A 23,003-nucleotide genomic window follows, 5' to 3' on the forward strand; every position below is an offset into this window, starting at 1 on the left:
GAGACCTTCTTTACCAGCTTAGATGTTCACATTAATTATACAGTCTATTATATATTGAAGGTAGAAGCTCCTGGCTAAACACCTTCAAGTCAGAGTACCCTTCAGCTTTGGAAGAGTTCATATTGTCATCCAAACTTCTGAAGCTTTAGCCCTTCTCTAACATGCCCAGGATAAAATATCTGATAGCTTTTAAGTATGTTGAGATGCAGGATAGAGGGTATTATCTAAGAAATAAATGCCCTTTATACATTATTGTACTGCCTGAGTAAACCCTTTGTGCCAAGCCTGGAGGGCTTCTTTGCAAAGAATAGATTGATTTTTTTTTCCCCCCCATATATACTGGAGGGAAGTTTGAGAGAGACAAATATAGACATACAGACGCACACACATACACCCACGTGCTCCCTTAGTTAATGCCTACTCTAGAGAAAATATCTTCTTAAAGGATGGTTTTGAAGAACAAAAAGAAAAGCCAAAATGAAACCTTATTAAGCTAAACTGGTTTCGTCTGATCAAGCTGAACCAAGACTGATCTTTAAAAGCTTATTTCATTCTTTTCGCCCTTTTTAGAACTTTTTGAATTGAAATAACTGATGCATTTGTAAGCTTATTAATGTCAAACTTCAGATAGGGTGTTTTTCTACCCCCTCCTATTTACATTTTCTTAAGCAGCTGAGAAAATGCCAGATAAATTGTACCTGTAATTTGCTGAGCATTGCCCATCACTGAAGAGTAATAACAGCATGCTAGATACCTTTTACAACATGCTATATATGGGAACACTGTGGACACAAAATTACTTGTAAATAAGCACAAAAATCTTGTAAGGGTGATTATGTGGATTGCTCCCCCCTCCCCCCAGCATAATATTTGGAATTTCTTAGGTTATGGAGTGTTTGCTCTTCCAGACATCTTCATTGAGCTTGAGTGGCTAATGGTGCCCTTGTTTATATGATCCATTAATGATTTGGAGTTATGGCTAATGACTAGACTTTAAATGAAATCTGCCAAATTACTTCAGGACGTTCATTGCTGCCAATCAAAGAGCATTAGAACCAGAAAAAATGCTCCCCTAAGATGGAGGTGGCAGTGGTTAAATTGTTCTTGTCATGTCAGTAAAAGATACTGTAACTGATACCCAAGGCTAAATGACATATGAATGGATGGGGCATCTTTTCAGTTCCAGGACAAATCTTCAGTTAGCATGGAAGCTAAAAGTTATATGATATCATCAGTTAAATAAAGGATATGGCAGATCACCTGGAACACATTGTTAATAAAACTAGTTTTACCCCTTTATTTTTTCCAAAGGCTTCCAGTGAGTCTTCACTTGTGAGCACTAAATCCTACTATCCTTGCAGGGCTAACTTGAAGAACACAAACAGACGTTGTGTTTGCCCTGGGATGAACCATTTCATCTTGGAACAAAGGGCAGTTGTTCAGACATCCATGTGTGTTATCCCTGGGATAAATCCTAAAAGAGGTTCACAGGATAAGAAGTACTAACAGTTTATCCCAGGACATGGCAAAGTGCATTTGAACAGTTATCCTGGGATTGCGTCATTGAATTAAAACCTTGATTAAAAAACTAGTGTATGTGTATGTGCTAATCTCTGGATATTTCGCTTCTAGTACAAACACAGGGAAAACTTGTCTAGAGACAAATGCAATGTCTGGTCATAGCTTAAATGACTCTTACCTATACATATATTTATGGAAGAGGCTCTTCTCTGTAGGTACAGCAAATCATTCAGTCTTTGCTGTATGCAACAAAATATTTTACTGCAGTCTTTTCCTGTAATATTTCAGACAGGACTTTTGCAAAAAAGTGTGAACAATTTAAAAGTATCAACATATTTATTTATAAGTGTACTAATGCTTGTGTAAATGCATATACAAGTAAAATGCAGTATAATAAAGTATGGACTTGATGGTTTTTGAGCAATAGTTGCTTGAATGCTTGGTATATGAGAGAAAGTCAGCACAAAGACTAGCAGTAAAAAATCCTAGAAGGTCAACCAGGGCTTTTTTCCCATTTCTGGCTTATTATGAACTTGAGTCAAACTACTTAACTTCTCTGCTTCTTCAGTCTTTTCCATCTTTCAGTGGGTATCATAAAACTTACCTCACACAGGGCTGTGAAAACTGAAGAATCTGGAATAAAGCACACTGATAGACTTGGACAAAAGTTGCTGCAATGGCTTCTGTTACTCCTATTTATGTGCTGACCAGCTTGCTTTGAAAGTGAGGTTGTGGATATGTTATAATTCAGACATGAAAGAGATTCCATTCAAACTACAGTGTTTGTTTAAAGAGGCCTATCTTGAAGTGCTGTCCATACATGTTGTTAAGAGTTCTCAAGCAAATTGAGAACTCCTTACCTGTACTAACACAAGTATACAGATTAATTCATAAAGTAAATATAGATATCATATTTACTTGAATATAAGACAAGGTTCCCCTCCCCCCCACATTGGCATAGGGAAGGAAAAAACCCTAGTCTTATAATCACATACAACACAATCTCACTAAATACGTTGCCTATCTTTAAACTGCCGCCAAAAGCAGCATATACTCAGTGATAAAAACCAACTCTGAAGTTGATTAAATGCAGCCAGCACTGAGGACAACTATAAAACACACGGACCAAAAATGCAAGTAGGGGTGCATCAATAATTTATTGGCCCAATACTGATGGCCAATGATTAACCAGCCATATCAGCTCCTACTGATCCAATTGCTGATATGCAGTCTGGCAGCATGGAGAGCAGCATCCAGCTAGTAAGTCTGTTGGTGGGGGAGGGGCATGGTTGAAGCAGATGGAGGAGGGAGTGGGGAGGGACAGATGCTGCCCAGGCGGGGTGGAGTGTGGGATGGTCTGTGGCTCATCTGGGGGATGGGGGGAAGGTTCCCACTGCTGCATACACCCCTGGGGAGGCATAGGGGGCATGTGCCCCCCCCAATTTGTGTGGGGCAAGGGTGCGCTCCATGCTTGGGTCTGGGGCTGCTGCAGCCTCTTCCTGGAGGCGGCACTCAGGCCGGGCGGGGTAGGGTGAATGGTGGTGGTGCTGGGAGGGGGGGCTACAGTGAATTATGGGGTGTCTCTAGCCCCCCCATAACCCCTCCTGCCATGACCTGCCCCTCCTCGCCCAAGTGCAGCTGCCAGGAAGAGGCTCCGGAACCCCCAGCCCAGAGCGGCAGTCCTTCCTTGCCCTGCACACAGATCGGGGGGGCAGATGCCCCCCATGCCTTCCCCAGGGGTGCATGGCAAGAGCCACCCCCCTTGATGCCACCAGTTCCATCCTATTCCCTTCCCCAGCTGGGCTGCCCCTTACTCAGCCCCAGCCCCACTCCCACCCCCTCCCTCACCATGGGGGCCTCAATCTACCACATACCTATTTCCCCCCAAGAGACTTACCAGCCAGATTGTGCTTTCCAAGCTGTCAGGCTGCATTCCTGGCCATGTGCATGCTGCAGCTGCACACAAACGTGTGGCATTTATCAGCAACATTTATTGGCTGCATCAGCCAGATAAAGCCGATTGCCGATAATGTCAATTTTCCTTTTATTAGTGCCGATATGATACGGACCGTTGTATCAGTGCACCTCTACATTCAAGGGTAGGTTAGTGCGGCCCACCTGAATGAGACATATGGTAGTGTCCATTAAGCACAGTCCCCCTCACTGCCAACTCTCTTCCAAGTCATGGTGAGCCACGATGGTTCACCAGGAATCCCTTTGTCAGCCCCTCTTTCAACCTGGTATATACAATTAGGTGAAGGTGAAGCTGGACCAGGTTGCCCTGCACCACTAATGCATATAAATTTTTGGAACATCCCAGGACTTGACAAGATCACTCTGTTGCAGTCATGAGTCATCTAATTAGCACATAGATCCTTTGTGGGGGGGGTATCTGGATTACACATGCATAGTGAGCGCTCCTGAGATACGGGGTGATGGTGGCTTGAAATACTTTTGACTGTGGCGGGACCCAGCCCAAAGAATTATGTGGTAAATGCCAAGCCTTTGGCTTTGGACTAATATCATGCATAGTTTGTACTCTATATAAGTAGGTGCCAAAGTGCTGCTCAAAAGTGTGTTTATGGAGTACCTGTGCTAAAAATTGCAGCAGTTTAAAAAAAAGATAATGTGCATCAAGTCTGGGTAAAATAAATGAATGGGTGTTATATGCAAATTGCTACAGCCATGTTTAATTTCAAGCTTATTGTTTCCAAATTTGCTCCTTAGTTCCATTTGCTTAGGGAGAGTAGGATCTGACAGTAAAGAGAGAGGGAAGGGGCTGTCAGGGGAAAAAGTTGGGGGGGAGGCAGAGAGTAAAGGGCTAACCAATCTATTTTCCCTGCTGTGGCGGGGGGGGGGACAAATTCAAGGCAAACCTCCAATAATTGTAACAAATTCATAAATTTGCCATATATAGACTCTAATTATTGGGGGGTTGTCTTATAATCAGGGTAGTCTTCTATTCAAGTAAATATGGTAATATGCTCCAATTATTTGTATCGTAGCGCTTAGCAAGATCTTTTTGTGGTCAGCACTTCTAAAATTACAGAGTAAGAGAAGGTAATATAAGCTCAATTATTCCAGGGCTGTAAAAGATCATTGCAAAGAAGAGTTGGGAGGGAAAGGCAGGAAAATGAAATGAGCATTAGGGCATGCAGTTACTCTCTAGTGTGCTGTTACACAACTCGGCCATTTGAATGGTACCACTTTTTAAAATAAAAAATAGGCATATTGGTAAGGTGACCATTTGTTCCAGTTTGGCCAGGACACTGCAAGATTCCATAGCCCAGTCCTGGCCAGTTGGTCAGAAGTCCTGAGCTGGAGTCTGGTGGGGAGGTGAAGTGGCATGGTGCACCAGGCAGGTGGCTGGGCAGGTATCACTGCTTCTGTGTGGGAGCAAGGACATATCATGTGCTGGTGGGGTGGTGCCTGTTCCAGCCTTACTGGTGCACCCTGCTTCTCCGCCTCCTCGCCAGACTTCAGCCAAGGTCTTTTGACCAGTTGGCCAGGACCAGGCTACAGAATCCTGGAGTGTCCCACCCAAACTGGGGTATATGGTCAGCTTACATGCAGGTTATGTACCTACTTATAAGTTATACGTAGGTGTACAACCAAACTTTAATCTATTTGCTGATTTTTCTCATTAAATATCACAGAAGTGATGCAATTAAGACCTGGTAATATTAGTTTAGAAGACAAGTAAAATTCACTGAGGGGTTCACACTAGAATGGCTTATATACCATGTTAGGAATATATTCTTATTAGGGCTCTTGTACACGAGATGGGGGTTTAGTCCCCTAAATTCAATGGTGAGTTTTTAATTGTGGTGATCAAAACTCCCCCATTTCAATTTAGAGCAGTAGTCACCAAGATCTCAGAGCCTCTTGTGGTAGATTTTGGAGTCGATCCGAGGCTGGGGAGGGGGACTGAGTGCCCGCATGTATGCATGCATGTGCCCCAGCCCATCAGGTCAGTCCATGGAGGAGGTAAAGGGTGGGGGTTAGATCAAGGTCCCCATGGTGAGGGACAGTGCCACAGAGGCAGAAGCAGGGGTAAGTTGAATGGGGCCCTGGCTGGATGGGACTTACCTCCTGGGGATGTGCATCCCCACATAATTTTTTCTCCCTCTGCATCCACGTGTCCACCCCTTCCCCCCCCCCCCATAGACTTACCTGATGGGTGGGGGGGGAAGGGAGTGGTGGCAGCGCATGGTAAATCTTGGGTTGCTTTTAAATGCCGAAGGAGATCTCCTACTGAAAAAGGTTGGAGACCACTGATTTAGAGGCTTCCATCACTGTTACGGCAAGGGGCCCGATCTTTTTTTCTGGTGGAGTCTGCCCGCATTTCCTGTGGCTGGTGGGCAAGCTTCTGGAGGGCTGAGGAGCCCCTAAGTTGCCCAGGTAGGCAGGTAGGAGACAGTTTCTGCCCCAGCTTGGGCTTGGGGAACAGTTGAATTAGGCTGGGTGATGCCTCCAAGCTGGGCCAGCACCTGCCAGCTAGCTGCCTGCCCAGGTGACTGCAGAGGGCACTGCCACTGTGGAGGGAAGGACCCAGGTCCTCCCGCATCTCGGGGCCTGCCAGCAGATCGCTCCCTGGCTGCGGAAGAGGCAGGCAGGCTCCATGGGGGAAAAAAAAAGGATTGGGCCCCTCGCTGCTTTTTTGGGTTTTCTTTTCCTGGCGGAGCCTGCCTCTACAAGCTGCCGGTGGGCTGAGTACCCCAAATCCAAGCTAGGGCAGCAGCTGCCCGTTAGCAGCCTACCTGAATGGCCCCAGGAGGTGGCACCATCACAGGAGAAATGACTGGAGCCTCCCTCAGCTCTGGGGCTGCTGAGCCTGTTGGCAGTTCACCCCCTGGCGATGGGAGATGTGGGCAGGGTCCAGGGGAAACAAAAAAAAAGATTGGGCTTCTCCCTGCTTCTGCCTTCAGCCCACTTCTCCTGTGGGGGTTGGGGGTGAGCTGTTAAAAGGCTGAAACGTTACAAATAGCTACTTTGCAAACTAAATGCTATGCAGGTATGGTTTAGTTTGCAATGTTGCAAACATTTAAATTGCAAAAAAAAAACCCTTATATGTGTACAGTGTGAAGCAATTAAACTGCAAAAATGGGCAATTTTCATCACATGTACAGGTGCCCAATGTGTTTATTTCCCACTTTTCAAAACTTTGGGTCATCTTTAGCATGTGAATCTTTGGGAGAGCATGATAATGGAGCATAATACAGGATGTGTTGATGCTTTTTCCATTTATCTAAATAAGATAATTCATTGCTTATATTTATTTCTTTTGCTTCTTTCCAAACAGGTGTCAAAGAAAGTCAAGTCTATGCAGATGTTCCATACTCCCGTGACTTATGCCATGCAGGGGGACAGGGTAGGCATCTGTGTGACCCAGTTTGATCCCAAGCTGCTAGAACGGGGCCTCATCTGTACTCCAGAATCTCTCCAGACCATACATGCTGCCATTATCTCCCTGAAGAAAATTCAGTATTTTCGAGGTGCGCTGCAGACCAAAGCCAAGTTTCATATCACAGTTGGTCACGAAACAGTTATGGGACGAGTAATGTTCTTCAGTCCAGCCCCTGCTGACTTCAACAAAGAGCCCCTGGACAATGCTTTTGATTTTGAAAAAGATTACCTTTATCAAGAAGAATATTTGTCCAAGGATTCAAAGGCTTCTGATGAAAACAAGGATAATGACCAGACAGGAGAGCAGCTCCCGAAGCAACAGTGGGCCTTAGTGGAGTTTGAAAAACCAGTCACTTGTCCTCGACTCTGTCTTGTAATTGGGTCAAAACTGGATACTGATATTCATGCAAACACCTGCAGGCTGGCATTCCATGGGGTACTGCTTCAAGGCCTAGAAGATAAAAACTATACAGAGATTTTCCTTCCAAAGCTGAAAGTGTATAAACTGAAGCACAAAGAAGGTCAAGTGGAAAGGGTAAGCTCTATTTCTTACCACTTTAGTGGCAAAAAGAAACACTTCTCTTTGTGATTCTTGCTTTAGGTCACAACGATGCTGAAGAATTTGCACCTAAATTGTGCTCCTTTCTGATTTCCATTTAAAAAATGTTTTTGCCCTTTAAAAGCTTGAATGTAGTGATGTGATGTTTCCCACCTGAGTTTGTAGACAGCTGGACAGCTTTCATTTGAGATGCGTCTCAGTGGGAGGTTTAGTTAGATATGTAACTGTATTAACAATTTCACCACAGAGTGTTTTAACATCTAGTTAATATATTTCTTCTACAAGCTCAAACTACTTCTCACATGTTCCCCAGTGCCCTGGCTGTCTTCTGCCGGGCTGACCAAAACTCTGGTTTCCTTCTGGCTTGTATGCTACAGCTATTCTGTAGTTTCAGTGCAAAGTTCTGGAGCAGTTTACAAATGGAATAAATAAAGGCTGAGAGACTATTAGGCATTAATTACAGGTCACGCACATGACGTGTTAAAGCACTTCAGAGTACATATAAAACCAGTCCATCTTGGAAGACCATATGGTGTCTTCTGCAGGAGTAATGATATGCTCTGGCTAGATTTAGGCGTGGTAATTAGGTTCTGCCTATTTTTACTGTCCCTTCAGCAGTGTCTGTTTTGTTATATTTCTGCTATTTCTTTACTTATCTCTTACTGTCCTATCTCACTGGTGGCTGCATTTCCATAATGGGTGGACATTCATCTGCATATACATAGTACACTTCGGAGTGTTTCATAATGAAAAATATTTCAGAAAAGTAATTATATATATTTTAATTTGTTAAACTTAAATGAGAACAATGTTGATGTAAATTATTAATGCATGCATGCAGAGTACTGGAAAACATGTAAAAGTGATATATAATTGTTCAGCATTATTATATTATTAATTTATACTCCAGTAAAGAGTTATTAATTTTTGTTCTAATCCACAAAGCTGATCATTCCAACAAAATCTGCAACAGTTTGTTTCACTTCTCTCAATAACTTGGTAGTATTGGGGGGGTGTTGAACATGAATACACTTCCTTATTTTTGTATAAAGAACTAAATGCTTTTCAAAATACAGAGTCAAAGTACATTTTGTGGTGCAAATTTCTTTACAGTTTATTGTTTGAAGATTTCAGAGTAAACAAGTAATGGGTCTGGCAGGCATAGGTATGAATTTGTGAGGTTCTTTTCTAAAGTGCTGACTGTCAATTACATCTAAAAAAAGTAACGAACGTTCCTAATCTGTACCTGCCCTTCCCCTTTCTCTGTAATGTATCCAGTACTTCTCTTTATCTTGTAGAGTTTGTTCCTCTTGCTTTTCCAGTGCAGGCTACTTCTCCCCCCATGCCTTCACTGCTACATCTGGAGGGCCAAACCAGTGCCTGTAGGTGATTCAGGGATGTAGGTTGTAGCCATGTTGGTCTAAGGACATAGGCAGACAAGGTTCTTTGGGTGAAGCCGATATCTTTTATTAGACCAACTTAAATAGTTGGAAAACAATTTTTAAGCACGTTTTTGGGTTCAAAAACCCTTTGTCAGGCTAAGGAAAAATTTCAGCAGTTGGTGTGTGCTCTTCCTGGATGGAACGAAGAATAAAGAAGCCAGAGGCCGGGCTGGTCTGCATGCAGTCAGTCAGTCAGGGCAGTCAGTGAAGATGGAGATTGAGGAGTCAATGGGTGAGAGACAGGCTGGGTGGGAGGAGAGAAGGGGGATGAATAGTGAAGTGGTACCTGGGGAGTCAGATGTCAGGCAGGTTATAATGTGTCATAAATCCAATGTCTATATTTAGTCCATGATTTTTAGCATCCAGCAGGTTGATGAAGTGGAGTTCATAGGCTCATCTTTGGGAGGTGTTGTGTAAGTTTCCTTTGAGGATCAGGACTGAGAGACTGGGGAGAGAGTGGTTTTCTTCTGAGAAATGTGCCTCTACAGGTAATTGGGTATTCCTGTCTCTGATAGATTTCCAGTTTGCATTCATTCTGGTGTGCAGTTGTTGTTCGGTCTCTCCTACGTATGTTCCATCAGGGCATTTGGTGCATTGGATGAGAGATACTACATTTCTGGAGGTGCAGCTGTAAGATCCGGGAATGCTGATGGCTCTGTTGTGGGGTGTAGCAATTGTGGGGGTGGTGGAGATGTGTTGGCAGGTTTTGCATTTCTTGTCATGGCATGCTCTGGATCCATTTGGTGTGTTCTGGGCTTGAGGAATTTTGCTTCTGGTGATGAGGTTAGTGAGGTTCGGTGCTTGTTTGAAGGCTAGGATGGGTGGCTCTGGGAAGATCTCTTTAAGAACAGGGTCTCTTTCTAGTACGGGTTGCAACTGTTTGAAGATTTTCTGTACAGGTTCAAGGGAGGAGTGGTATGTTGTAACCAGCGGTATGCAATTTGTAGGGGGGTTTCTTCTGTACTGCAGCAGTTCTTCACGTGGTATCCAAGTTGATCATTCAGACGTGCAATCTATCTCTCTGGAGGAGTGCCCTTGTTGGGTGAAAGCCTTTTTAAGATTGGTGAGGTGGCAATCCCGGGTATTCTCTTCAGTGCAAATTTGGTGGTATCTGAGGGCTTGGCTGTATGTCAGAGCTTTTTTGGTGTGTTTAGGGTGATTGCTGGTTCTGTACAGATATGTATGTTGATCTGTGGGTTTCTTGTATAACGTGGTCTGTATTTTATCATTCTGAATACCGATCATCGTGTCTAAAAAGGAGATGCTGGTGCTGGAGTACTCTAGAGAAAGTCAGGTGGAGGGATGGTGATTGTTGAATTTCTGATGGAACTCAATCAGAGATTGCAGGTTTTCAGTCCAAACGATGAAGATGTCATCGGTGACATCCTAAGTATAGCAAGGGTTTGATGGTGTAGTTCTTGAGGAAGTCTTCTTCCAGGTGGCTTATAAAAAGGTTGGCGTGCTGTGGGGCCATTTTGGTGCCCATAGCTGTTCCCATAGTCTAGAGGAAGTGTTGGTTATTAAAAGTGAAATTGTTGTGTGTGAGGATGAAGTGTATAAGGTCAGTAATATCTTTGGGTCTGTATTTTGAGTTGTAATCTTGTTCCTGTAGATATGTGAGGCAGGCTTGAATGCCATCCTGGTGTGGAATATAGGTATAAAGGCTGGTAACATCCATGGTGGCTAGGACGGTGTTGCTGGGAGGGTGGTCTATGTTTTTAAGTTTCTGTAGAAAGAGTGTAGTGCCTTGGACAAAACTTGCTCTGGGGGGCCCAGCGGTTTTAGGATTGATTCAATGAAACCTCATATTTCTTCAGTTAGGGTCCCATAGTTGGATATGATAGGTCTGCCAGGGTTCCCTTGTTTGTGGATTTTAGGGAGCATGTAAAAAGTCTCTGTGTTAGGTAGTCGGGGGATCAAGGTCTGTAGTTTTTCTTGTAGTCCCGATGGAATGTGATGGTATTGTTGAGTTTCTTGGTGAAAAGGGGAGTAGGATCTTTTTGTAGTTCTTTGTAGTAGGTGGTGTCAGAGAGCTGTCTGTTGGCTTCCTTTAAGGAGTCTTCATGGTTTAGGATGACTATGGCTCCTTCTTTATCTGGTGGGTTTATTACTATCTGGTGGTTAGATCTTAGAGATCCTATGGCCTTTTTCTCTGGTAGCGAGAGGTTGTTATGGTGACGTGTGTTGTTGATTATTTCATTATTTCATTGTTCTCCTTCTCCTGGATACTAAAAATCGTGGACTAAATATAGATTAGATTAGATTTATGACGCATTATAACCTGCCTGACATCTGACTTCCCAGGTACTTCTCCACTATTCATCCCGCTTCTCCCCCCATCACCTGTCTCTCACCCATTGACTCCTCAGTCTACATCTTCACTGACTGCCTATCCTGCATGCAGACCAGCCCGGCCTCTGGCTTCTTTACTCTTCATTCCATCCAGGAAGAGCACGCACCAACTGCAGAGACTTCCTCAGCCTGACGAAGGGTTTTTGAACCCAAAAGCTTGCTTAAAAATTGTTTTCCAACTATTTAAGTTGGTCTAATAAAAGATACCAGATTCACCCAAAGAACCTTGTCTGTAGGTGATTCAAGTTTTTACATGTCAAATTGAAGGCCCTGTCAAAGGGCCTGGTTTTCAGAGGAGGGTTACTCAGCAGTTTCTGCATATCAAGCCTTTTTAAGGTTGATGCAGAAGCCCTAGTGGCTTTTTAAAGTGTAGCTAAAAGGTTTACGTGTATTTTTCTTCCTTGAAATAGTTGATCTGTCTTGCCTTTAGTTAATGGTGGTGCTGAATTAAAGCAGTGTGTGCAGGGCATCCCACCCTTCAGGCTTTGGGGAAGCTTGAATCTGGATACAGTTCAGTATGAGCTGTACACTTTAATGTAAGTTTTCCTGCTTTGCTGTGTTCCATTTACCCTATTGAGCCTCAGGATTGCCCCGTCTCAATCCTGTCACACTTTATAGAGCTTCAGTTGAGATACAGCTCTTCTACCTAATCCAGGTATTCACCTCTAGAGAAACCTGGCTTGGCTGTTAGCTTTCTTCTTAACTGTGGGCATTAGGTGGGCTACTGTGAATGAAAGTTGCTGTGACATCGGTGAGGCCCACATAGCCTTTTTTTTGTTTTGTGTGGGTTTATTTCTAAACTACAATGATGTGGCTTCATATTAATGTTCTCTGGTCAGCTTATTAATGTTTTCCCTTGTATTAAATTGGGAACTCTGAGCACTTTGGTAAATAGGTTGAAAGGTTTTGTTATGTTCACTTTATCTCCTGTGAGCTTGTTTTGCAGTGTCTAACAGTGGTCTTAAAATATTTGTGTTTATATTTATTATTTTTCCCCCATCAGTTGTCAGATTGTAGCCTGTTATTATCCAGCTGACTCTGCACATGCTTGAGTAATACCAGTCCGTTACTCTGATGCTTTTTTCCTTGTCAGGAAATTTAAAAAAAATATTTGGCCAGTATTGCAATATTTTTATCCTAATGTCTTTAGAGTAAATCTTTAGCAGAGTTGCTTGTACCTTTTAAACACTTATGGTAGGAAGAAGTATCATTTATCTCTTTCTCCGACTGTCACAAAAACCGTTCTAACCATGGGCTTCTCCTTACTGCCACTGACCGGTGCTTTGAGTGTCACTCTCAAATCCTCACTCTGCGGTGGTAAGTCAGCCCTTTCCTGCTAACTTCTGGTGCATTCAGGAGCATTCAGAGTTAGTGTTTTCTGCTCCAGTCATGCTAAGAACGATACAACAGACAGTATTAGGAGAACACAGACTCATAATTTAAATTCAGAGAGGTACATGGGGGTGTAGCAAGGTCGGTGGGAAGGTACCAGATATGATGAGTCTTCTGGGAAAGTACCATAAGCTTTATTGAGGGAGCTACAATAAAAGGCTTGCTTTCAGTAAGTGGAGAGCAGCAGGAACAATTGGGTGGTACAGTGACTTTTTTTAGTACACAAAGTCTCTAATAGAAATTTTGAATCAGATGGTCCCACCCTGCTATTGATGGATGGCTAGAGATTAGGATCGTTGAATTTAGGGTGTCTATTCTTGGCACCAATACAGGAAAATTAAAATCTCTCTGCTAAGCAAGGAAAGTTGTGGCTTCCCCCCACCAACCCCTTCACTCCCCTGGGGAGGCACTAAGAATAATAATTAAAAGAATGCATTTTACCTTTATGAAGTAAACTTTTTCTCCAGAGAATACTGTCAGGGAAAATCTGTTTCATAACTTCCTGAAGGGCTGGGAATGAGAGCGGGGGTTGGGGGTGTGTAATGTTTGCCTTCCCAGTTTCAGTAGGGGGTGGGCACACACTCCCTCTGACTAGACCATCATGGGACTCTGTAGTAGCCGTTTATAAACCTTTGCACTCGTCTGATCTGATGTGGGCTCTTCCAGGCCCCTGCTTTCTGCTGCAATTAAAGTAAATTCCCCTGCAGTTTAGCAGCTGGTTCACCCTGGAGAAATCAGACGTTTATGGACTGGCTTTTTGTTTCTGGTCTGATTAATTTCCAAGCACTTATGAAACGGGCAGAATTGTAAGTTCATTAAGTCTCCAGCAGAATAATAAAAAGCCTTTGGATGAAAGAATGGTGTCTTCTCGGAGCTCTTAAGCTCCCAGATCAGGTGTGGTGACCCAGCTGCTTCACAAAGGAGCCAGATCATCAAACTGGAGGAATACCACAAAGCACACAGCCCCAGCCCCCCAGAAGGGGTCTCTTACAGTTAACATCTGTATGCATCTCCTCCTTGAAATGCTGAAATAATCTTTTCCCTGGCTCTTCCTATCTGCTTGGGTAATGATGAATGCTGCACGTAAACTCAGTTACTACACAACTTGTGCCATCCTGCTTATCGTAGCTTAAGGAGTGTGTGAACCATAATAAGCTATTTTCTATCTGAGCTGAGTGAACCCACACGGAGTTTTGTACCTGTTTGAGTTTATTAGTTTAGAAATGACTCAAATACAAGAGTGCAGCTTTCTCCTGCCAGAAAGTCCAAGAGATGGGAGACCTGTTGTGAAGGAAGTTTTCTCAGCTGCTGTCAGCAGTGTCCTTTTCCTTCAGGATCATTTGCAAGGATGGCTGATGACCAGGGATCTTGGTTTTCTCTCTTTAAAAGTCCCAAATCCTCTGATAAAAACCTCAAAATCTGTGTTTTTCCACAGTTAAAATGAAACACAACTACCTAGGTGTCAATTGAACACAATGTTTTATTGATATGTTTACAATTTTAAAGCAGTTTGGGAGCCTACCAATGCCTCGATCATTTATAATGAAATCAATTTTAAACACCTATATCTTTTGGCATTTGGTTTTGGATTTTTTTAATCATAGAAAATCAGAGCTCCCTCTGCCCCCTTTGTTCACCAGGATACGGTTCCAGCTGCGGCTGTGTTCCCTCCTGCTTTGTAGTGCTGAGCAGCCTTGATATGCCTGGTTCCTGCCCATGCATTGCCCCTCACTCTCAAGCCACCCCAGCCCTGCCCCTCACTCCCAACCTGCAGCCCCTTAGCCCTATCAATGCCCCTCACTCCCACCCAACCCACAGCCCTCCACACCCTGGACCCTGCTTGTGCCCCTCACTCCTGACCTGCAGCCCCTTGGCCCTGCCAATGCCCCTCACTCCCAACCTGCAGCCCCATGGCAAACAGAAAACCCAGATCCCTGATGATGAGTCTTCTGCTGGAGGGTTTTCTGTTGGCACATGATTTTTAGCTCCCAGGCGGTACTTTCAGACAGAGACAACTCCAGCAGGGAAAGGAGCTGGGCTGACAACTGCAGCAGCAAAAGTGAGTTATGGTAATAAATACTGCATCTCATACCAATGGCACTGGTGTAGGAGGAGATGCAGGAACTGTAATGAAGAAGCAGGGGATGAAACATTGCTTTCAGTGCTATCTTGAGAAGGGATTTTTACCTTTGTATCTGATTCTATACTTTTCACAACCCAGTGGTAACCAGAAGCAAATAGAATATTATGCACGAGCAAGAATTTACTTGGTAGGATCAAACAACCAGTCCCCTGAGCCAGATATCATTGAAGCGTCAAAACAGGCAGTGACTAGGGCTGTGCAAAGATTCGGTCGCTGATTTGATTCGGCAGCCAACTCTCTGAATTGAATCAGGAGACCCTTTAATCTCTCCAAATCAAATCTGAATGCTCTGAATTGATTCGGAGAGATTCAGAAAGTTTTGGTGATTCGGACATAGACACAGCTTTAAATGGAGCATCTATGAATCCCACAGGAGCACAGTGGGATTTCTGGTCCACTTCTGGTTCTGCCGGGGAGTGCGCAGGGGGGACCCCCGCATCTCCCCTGGCTCGGTGACTGGTGCCTCCTGGGTCTGGGGAGGCACCAGGGGTTCCCCTGCAGCCAATTGCTGAGCTGGGTGGGGAACCGGGGGGCCCCCCAGCCACGCAGTGGCGGACCCTGAAATGGACCAGAAGTACTTCTAGTCCACTTCTGGGTTCACTGCTGAGCACACGGGGGGTCCCCCCACACTCCTGTGAGACGCTTCATCCACCTCACCATCGTTCATGAGCCGTGCCTGGTACCTCGAGGTGCCCATTTGAATCAATGAATCGAATCACTGTCCCCAATTCAGGCTGAATCCGAATCGAATACATCCCGTTTCGCACACCCCTAGCAGCGACCATTTTCAGAGACTTGATACTTGTGGTGCCAGCCCCTTTTCTCGTAGCCATCTGCATGGCTTTCAACATGAGGAAGAAGGCTTGCATTCATCCTTGCAACCCTTTTGCAAGTTAGGGAGGTAGTAAACTTGTTTTGCATATGAGGAAATGGAGGGATAGTCAGATAACATGTTTTGCTCTGCCTCACCCAGTGTGTCAATGACAGAACCAAGACGAGAACCCAACAGATTCCCATTTGACTACTGAGATTATAGCAAGGCAGTTTGACTAGTGGTTTGTCAGTTTTGCTGACAGCTTTTGGCTTGCTGTGATAACCATGACATGGCGAGACTGACAAGCTGTGCAATGAGCCCCTGTGCTGGAATACTTTTCTATTAAGATTTTGCCCTCTAAATGGCATTCTGGTCTAATTCCAGTCTGATGCATGAAAGCAGTTCCTCACTCTTGGGATAAAGCTCTTACAGTTGTTGCTGTACTTGTCCTTTGGCTTTTGTGGATGCAGGAGCCCACTGCAGAGTTTCAAGTGAAAGGTGAACAGTAGAGGCGCATTGTGGTTTCCTGCAGAACTCAGATATGCCGCCTGTTCTGAAAATGTGTGCCCAAGCAGGATGTATCCTGGGGTGGCTGCTGCGCCCATTGTTGGAGGATGCTCATAAATCAGTAATTCTGTGTTGGAAATAGAAAGTAGAGGATTTTTTTCCCCCCTCACTTGCAAAGGAGAACTACACCTCTTCCTGTTTCAGACTTGTTTAGACAGAATAAACATGTACCTCACCGGAGATTTGTTGCCTAGAGTAGCCATAATATCACGCGCTATAGGATGAGAGTGGACTTGCCTTCCTTAAACAGACTCTCAATCTGCTGAATGGTTATACAGATGTAGCTAAACAAGCAAGATGCCATGAGGTAAACTAGGTTGCAAATTTATAGCAAATTGGTTATTCCCAAGTGCGCACTCTTACATCAAGGTGAACGCAGTGTGGTTGAGAGGATGAGCTACCTTGCATTTACTGCAGGGTGAAAACGAGCAGATGCTGGCTGTAGATTTCTACCCTATCTTACTTCATGGTAGCTTTGTAGGTAAAAATTCAGAAGAAGAGTTCATTTTCTTTAGTGTTCATTTCCTATACTCTCTGAGCTTGATCTTGACTGTGCATGTCTGTTAGACTTGCTGCATTGACTTCTTGCAGCCCTGCCTTCAACATTTGTAGTAGTGGAAGATCCCAGGGTTATCTGAGTCTGTGCCAGGCTTGCACTGGACCGATTTACAGCTAGTGGCCTTCATTAGCATGTTCATGTTGCTGGGGGCCTAGGGCATCATCTAGGTAGCATAGTCAGCCTCCGGAAGCCCCTGGTTGCTTCACAGCTTTTTCTGGATGTTTGAGTGTGGATGTGTTGAAAAACATTCCCAACTCAAGCATTGTGCCTGTGGGCCTTAAGAATGAAAGTGGAGCAGAAGATAAAAGTATTGTCAGAACTCCACCAAAAATGCGGAGTCTCTTGTTGGGGGTCTGGTTGGAAGAGAAGCATGCCATTTCCTAACAACTCCCCCCTGCAAAGCAGTAGTGATACAAAGCAGCCACACCGGAGCCCACACAACATATTCTAATTTTCTGAGTAGACAAAAAGGATGCAGACATGTCCTTAAAATGAGACGTGAGTTTCTGAAAGGTTCCTTCATTCATCCCTCATTTAGCATCTCCTCCTGGCTTTTCCAAGGAGAGACTGTCAGATGTTGTAGAGATGGGTAACTAGTACAAAGCCTGGGAAAAGGTCAAAAGATGTATGCACCCACCGTTCACTGATCACTGACATGGTATAATATATGAGATGACAAAGTGTCTTCTATAAGGAATTTGTGTCCTTGACCTGATGTTTTAAAACTAAAACATCAAGCAAATAGCAGCGTTCTAATTTAAACTTTGTGATTATTGTTTCATACAAAGTGCCTCATGTAATGTAATTGCCAGTGGCTATTTCAAGTTTTACAGTACTTTAGCTACTTGTTTCTACAGGCAGCCTGCTGATGTACAAAGAAATGAATGTAAAGGAAGAAGAATGAACTTATGTGCGAGTGAATAGGGGAAACAGTTACTGCTGCTCACTCAGACCTGATGTTCAGGGTACTGGAATATTTGACTTTGTTTGGAGATGCCATTGGGTAGTATGGAAAGCAGGTACTGGAGTATTTTTGTTTAGGATGAATGGAATATGGTAAGAGAGTACACTCACATGATGCCATTTTCAGTGATATCTGTTCTGGATCTCTGCTCCTCACCACCAGAACGAGCAATTCCTGGAGTCCTGTCAATGCATTGGACATAGAGGATTGTTGTCCTGGTGACTTGCTAGTGACCAGAAGCGAATGATAAATCCGTGATCATCCACAGTATTCTATATGGGATCAGAGCACTAATCCCCATCAAGGATTTTCTTCTTTTAGAATTATGAATTATCTGCTGAATTATTTGAATTACCTTATGAATTATCTTTTGCTTGCAAGCAGTGGTGCTGCCAGGATGGATAAAAAGCAAAATCTTTGGGGATACCTGCTTTCAAGCAAGTTATATTTGTAATTAAGAATCTATCATGCAGCTAATTCCCATCATGCAGTATTTTTCTATTGCAGTGTAGTTGACCAATTGGTTCATAGGCCAATGAGCGCATCAGTCTAGCAGTGACGCTTTCAGGAGACTAAATCTAGGTGACTAATATGGCATGAAGGTTGGGTACAAACAGAGCGAGTTACAAGAACAAACTGTATAGTGATCACTGTGGGTGAGTGATATCTGCAGGCTTTGGCAATGACCTGAGCCATCTGCAGAACCTTGTGTGACTCTTCTTGGAGAAACTGGTGGATGTCACTCCATCCAGTGTAAACATGTAGACGCCACAATTAATGTTTCAGCTGCTTTGAAGTCTGAACATGAATTTGTTTGGTTCTGCTTGGTTGCTAGTGGTATGCTAAATACAGTAATAATGCAGAGGTAAAGCCAATCAAGTGAATAAAAGTGCAGGGTTTGTTCTTTGAGTGAAATGTACAGGAAAGTAGACACAGACATCTAAAAGGCGCTCTTACTTATTGGCTTTTTTTCTGGTTTTGGACAGGAGAGTAGAGGTAACGTACATTGAAAGTCCATGTCTGATCAATGCCAAGGAAGAAAATGATGGCAGTGATCCCGAGTGACACATACAGAACATGGATTCACACAGTCTTGCCAAAATTGTCATAAAATGTTTAGCAGTCCAGGCACAACATCTGCTCACATTCTTTTAGGAAAACTGATATTGTATGCGCTTAATAGAGATGACAGAAATTACTGACTCCAGATGACTGGGCAATAGAATTACTCAAGGTTTGAGTAACACCTACAGTTGGCTTTTATATTATTAAATTTTAAATACGGGCATACTTTTGCATCTTCCAAGTGTATAGGCAGCTGGTTTTGATTTTTCTGAGGTTGTGTAAGAGTCATCTACGAGGCTAATTGGTTTGTCAGCAAAACAACCATTGCACCATTTTATTTGTGTGAAAGAAAAACAATTATTTAGGTTGCAAAATCAAGCACTTGAAATGCCAGATTTACAGTTGTCGGTGCAACATTTAACTCCACTTGTCTGGGCCTCCATCATGTTCACTTAATACAACAGGGGTTCTGTGATCTTGTGAGCACTGTCACGGGGCATGTTCAGTGAACTAGAATTAAGGTTGTGTTGGTGATCTGAAAGAACAAGGCTTATTTATTCTGGAGAACAGAAGAGTGAAGTGAGTATTTGATTTCAGTCTTCACATACCCAAAGGGAGATTCATAAAGAGGATGGAGATAGACTTTCCTCTGTGGCTGTAGGGGACAGGACTGGGAACAATGGCCTCACGCTGCAGCAGAGGTATGTTGGGTTGGAGATTAGAAAGGACTTTCTGAGGGTGGCCAGGCTTTGGAGCAGGCTACTAGAGAAGGTGCAGAATCTCCATCCTCAGACATTTTTAATAGCAGGTTAGACGGATGCTTGACTTGAGATGGTTGAGTCAGGGATGATCCTGCCTTGAGCAGGGGGCTGGACTAGACCTCATGAGGTCCAACCCTGCTTTCCCATGATCTCACGTTTCTTAGTGTCTGAACACACAATCGTATGATCATACTTTTGTGTTCCTTTCTTCCCTAAAATCATGACAGGGAACAAGGGCACTGCAAGGGGTAACTATATCCTAAGTTTCCCCTCTTGAGCAAGTGCACAAAGGAAGAAATATTAAGTTTCTGTTTGGAAGGCAGTGGTCTATGAAGACTGGGCTCCAAACTAAAAGCTTTTGGCATGAGGTGAATCCCAAGCTGAGAGCTTTATTTCCTTTTTTGCTTCGGTAAACTTATTTTTGTGTCCTTTTTCAAAATGTTCACTTCTGAGGAAAAGACCTTGCTGAGTCATTGCCCCTTTTTACTGAGTCTTTCCAGTTCATAATAACAAATCAAAAATCAGAACCATTGTCTTGAGGCAAAAACATAGGCCCCGGAGCTGGCAAAATGGAAGGATGTATTTCACCCACCCCATCCTATGACCAGTGCAGGAATGATTTCCTGCAGTTTCTGTGTGTGTTGATGTTTTAAAAGGGAAAAGGATGGGGATCTGGAGCATCATTTCCATCCCCTCTGAGACAGAGGCTTGGGAAGATGCTCTGAATTTTTTTTCTAGACAAACCTGACTTACTAAACGAGATTAAATGGTGTATAAAGCAAGCTTCCTATAAAATAGCAAATGTACTGTAATGAGAACTCTGTCTGCTTTTAGTGTCCCTTACTTACTGTTTTGTTTCTCCTTTCTCTTTTCACCTGTCATGATCCATTCTCTTAATATCTCAGTAGTCTGTCTTCAGTCTTGCTCTGTAACTCTCAGACTCATTTTCTGTTTCTTCATGTTTAACCTTTATTTTCCCCCCATTTATTTCTACTTTAAAGCTTCATTATCTCAGGCTAAATCAGAAAAGAAAATACCTTTCTCCTTCTCTGTGTTTAACCTCAGTGTTTTCACTTTCTCGTTCCCATCTTTTCCTCCCGTTATCCTCATTTCTCCTTCCAGTTCCCTTTGTTCTTTCTGCAGTTCTTTCTGTCCAGCACCCCACATTTCTTTGGGTGGAGTAACAGCATGGCTTGTTTCTGTCCTCCAAGCGTGCCTAAAGAGAGTTCTTGAGGTTTGTGGTTTTAAGGTTTAGTGTTTTAAGGTTACAGTGAATTTGTTCATGTCACCCTAAAATAGAGGGTGATTCGACAGGCTTGACAGTATAGTTGCTAATGTAATTCCCCTCTTGAGAGGAGTCCTGCAATTATTTTTCCTTGGAGTTACGCAATAGGTTTGCAGTGAATGCCAGCACACACATTAGTCCCACTGTTGCAAACATAATACCGTAATGTAAGTGTTATTCAAATCAAGGGGATTTCGGGTTTTTGGTTTACTGTTGATGTCTCAGTATTAGAGAAAGCGTGTGTGTGTGTGTGTGTGTTTGTGAGGCACGCATACTTCACCTATGGCAATAAAGTATGTTTACTTTTTTCCTGCAAACACAAAAGCCAGATGGGAGGGGATATTTCATAAAACCGAAGCTATTGTGTCCTCTTGGTCTAAGCCATAAAACAAGAGTAACACAGACATTCCCTTTGAACTCAAAATCCCTTTCTAAGCTGCTGCTCTAACCTAAGTGAGAGAGGCAGAATACACCAGCCAGAAACGTTTCTGTTCTGGTTCCCCCCACCTTTTCCTTTTCTTTTCCTTTTTTTAAAGTCCTTAAGTGAGTTTGATGCTGCACTTCTGCCCATAAATTTAAAAAAATATTATCGTAATGTAGGTCAGTGAACTGAAACGCCACTGTACACCATGGGGGATTAAAGTTGGAGGGGCACCCCTCTCCAACTCCCACTAGGTCATATGACAATATAAACAAGAAATGCAAGGAGCCTTCAGCTTTTTCGTACCCTAATCCTTTGTTTATGCAGCACTTAAACTGACTTTTGGGGTCGTCTCTGTCTGGCATTAAAGCCCTAAAGCTTTTTGAAGTTTCCCTGAAGTTAATAAAATTAGTCTGCCCTCATTGGTAGGCCCCTTGCTGCTGCTTCAGAACAGGCTACATATCTCTTACTGTCTTTGTGTCATTTGGCTTTTTAAGTTAATAATATTTTTTAACAAAAAAAGAGAGAAGTAGCAAGATCTCCCAAAAGGCTATTCAGCTAATAGGCAAAGTGATTGCCATAGTAGATGTTCTGAGAACTCGAAGGGGATTAACGTGAAATCCAGTGATTGGAGCTAAATTGCTGGTAAAGTAATTGGAAGTGTTGAGTTTCAGTGGGAGAGAACATGCACTTCTGTAGTTTCTTAAACGGAAAAGCAAGCTAAAGTGAAGACTTAATTTCTTTTTATTGTTTACAAAAAATATTCAAGTTTAGAAAAAAGACTGCTCCTTTCTCCAAATGCACATATTTTACTGCACAGACCGATCAGCTGTCTTTTCACGCTCTCTCTCGAGGGCATCCTCTTTTAAGTCCGTCTTCTTCAAGGATAAATGGATAGAAGGTTGGTTTCTTGTGATCTCAGTCTAATGGTTAGTGTGACGGACTAAATTGGGGCATTAGGGTTCTATTCCAAACTCTGCCACTTGATCCCAGCTATACCTAAATTACCATGTTTGTAAAATGAGGATATGACTTCCCTGTTGTGCAGACATGTTGTGGTACTCACTTTTATAAAGTGCTTTTGGGAACATCTGATGAAAGATTGGCTGTCTGCCAAGTTTTCTGCCAAGTTTTATTGATAACCAGAAGAGTGGCAGTTTTATTACAAAATATTGCTCAGCTCTCTAAAGGGCACACTGATAGAGTCCTTTCCCTACAATGCTTTTGGTCTCACAATCCAAACTTGCAAACTTATCTTTTCTCAAATGCTAGCAAGAAGTCTAGATTTACTTTTAAAGGATAAGTATATTTCATGAAAATTGCCTTTAAATGAGTGCTGAGCACTGAAAATGGTGAGTGATTCTTTCTGGTATACATATATAGGTTATCACTGAGTTCACTCAAACAGAACCTGTACATGGTGCATCTAACACTTGTTCCGAGACCGACATTACTCGGAGTTGCTCTGACAGCCTTGCCAGTGAGGCAAAACTGAACCAAGCTAACATAATGTTCACATGATAATTCAGTTAATTAAATTAAAGATATCTTTGAACCACTCAGCACAATGCAGTCATCAAGTGTTTAAAAGCAGTCTTTTCTTTCTCTTTGAAGGCAACTACAGGTGGTATATGGAGGCCTCCATATCTGGGCATGAGAGAGATTTTCTGTATTCAAAATCCAAGACTGTGAAGCAACTAGAGACCTTAATTATGATCACCAGGGTGGATAAAAATCAATGATTTTTGAATA

The 23,003-nt window shown here is 43.2% G+C and overlaps 1 protein-coding gene across 1 annotated transcript in view; it reads left to right on the top strand.

Moving 5' to 3' along the window:
- Nucleotides 1-23,003, top strand: part of EEFSEC (eukaryotic elongation factor, selenocysteine-tRNA specific) — a 193,998-nt gene that overhangs the window by 101,243 nt on the left and 69,752 nt on the right. Inside the window, exon 5 of the mRNA XM_019536844.1 lies at nucleotides 6,824-7,462. Within this exon, the coding sequence (XP_019392389.1) occupies nucleotides 6,824-7,462 (639 nt within the window). The remainder of the gene's footprint in view (nucleotides 1-6,823; nucleotides 7,463-23,003) is intronic.

This window comes from Crocodylus porosus, unplaced genomic scaffold (genome assembly GCF_001723895.1).
Source record: "Crocodylus porosus isolate Cpor-Errol unplaced genomic scaffold, CroPor_comp1, whole genome shotgun sequence".
NCBI classification, from domain to species: Eukaryota; Metazoa; Chordata; order Crocodylia; family Crocodylidae; genus Crocodylus; species Crocodylus porosus.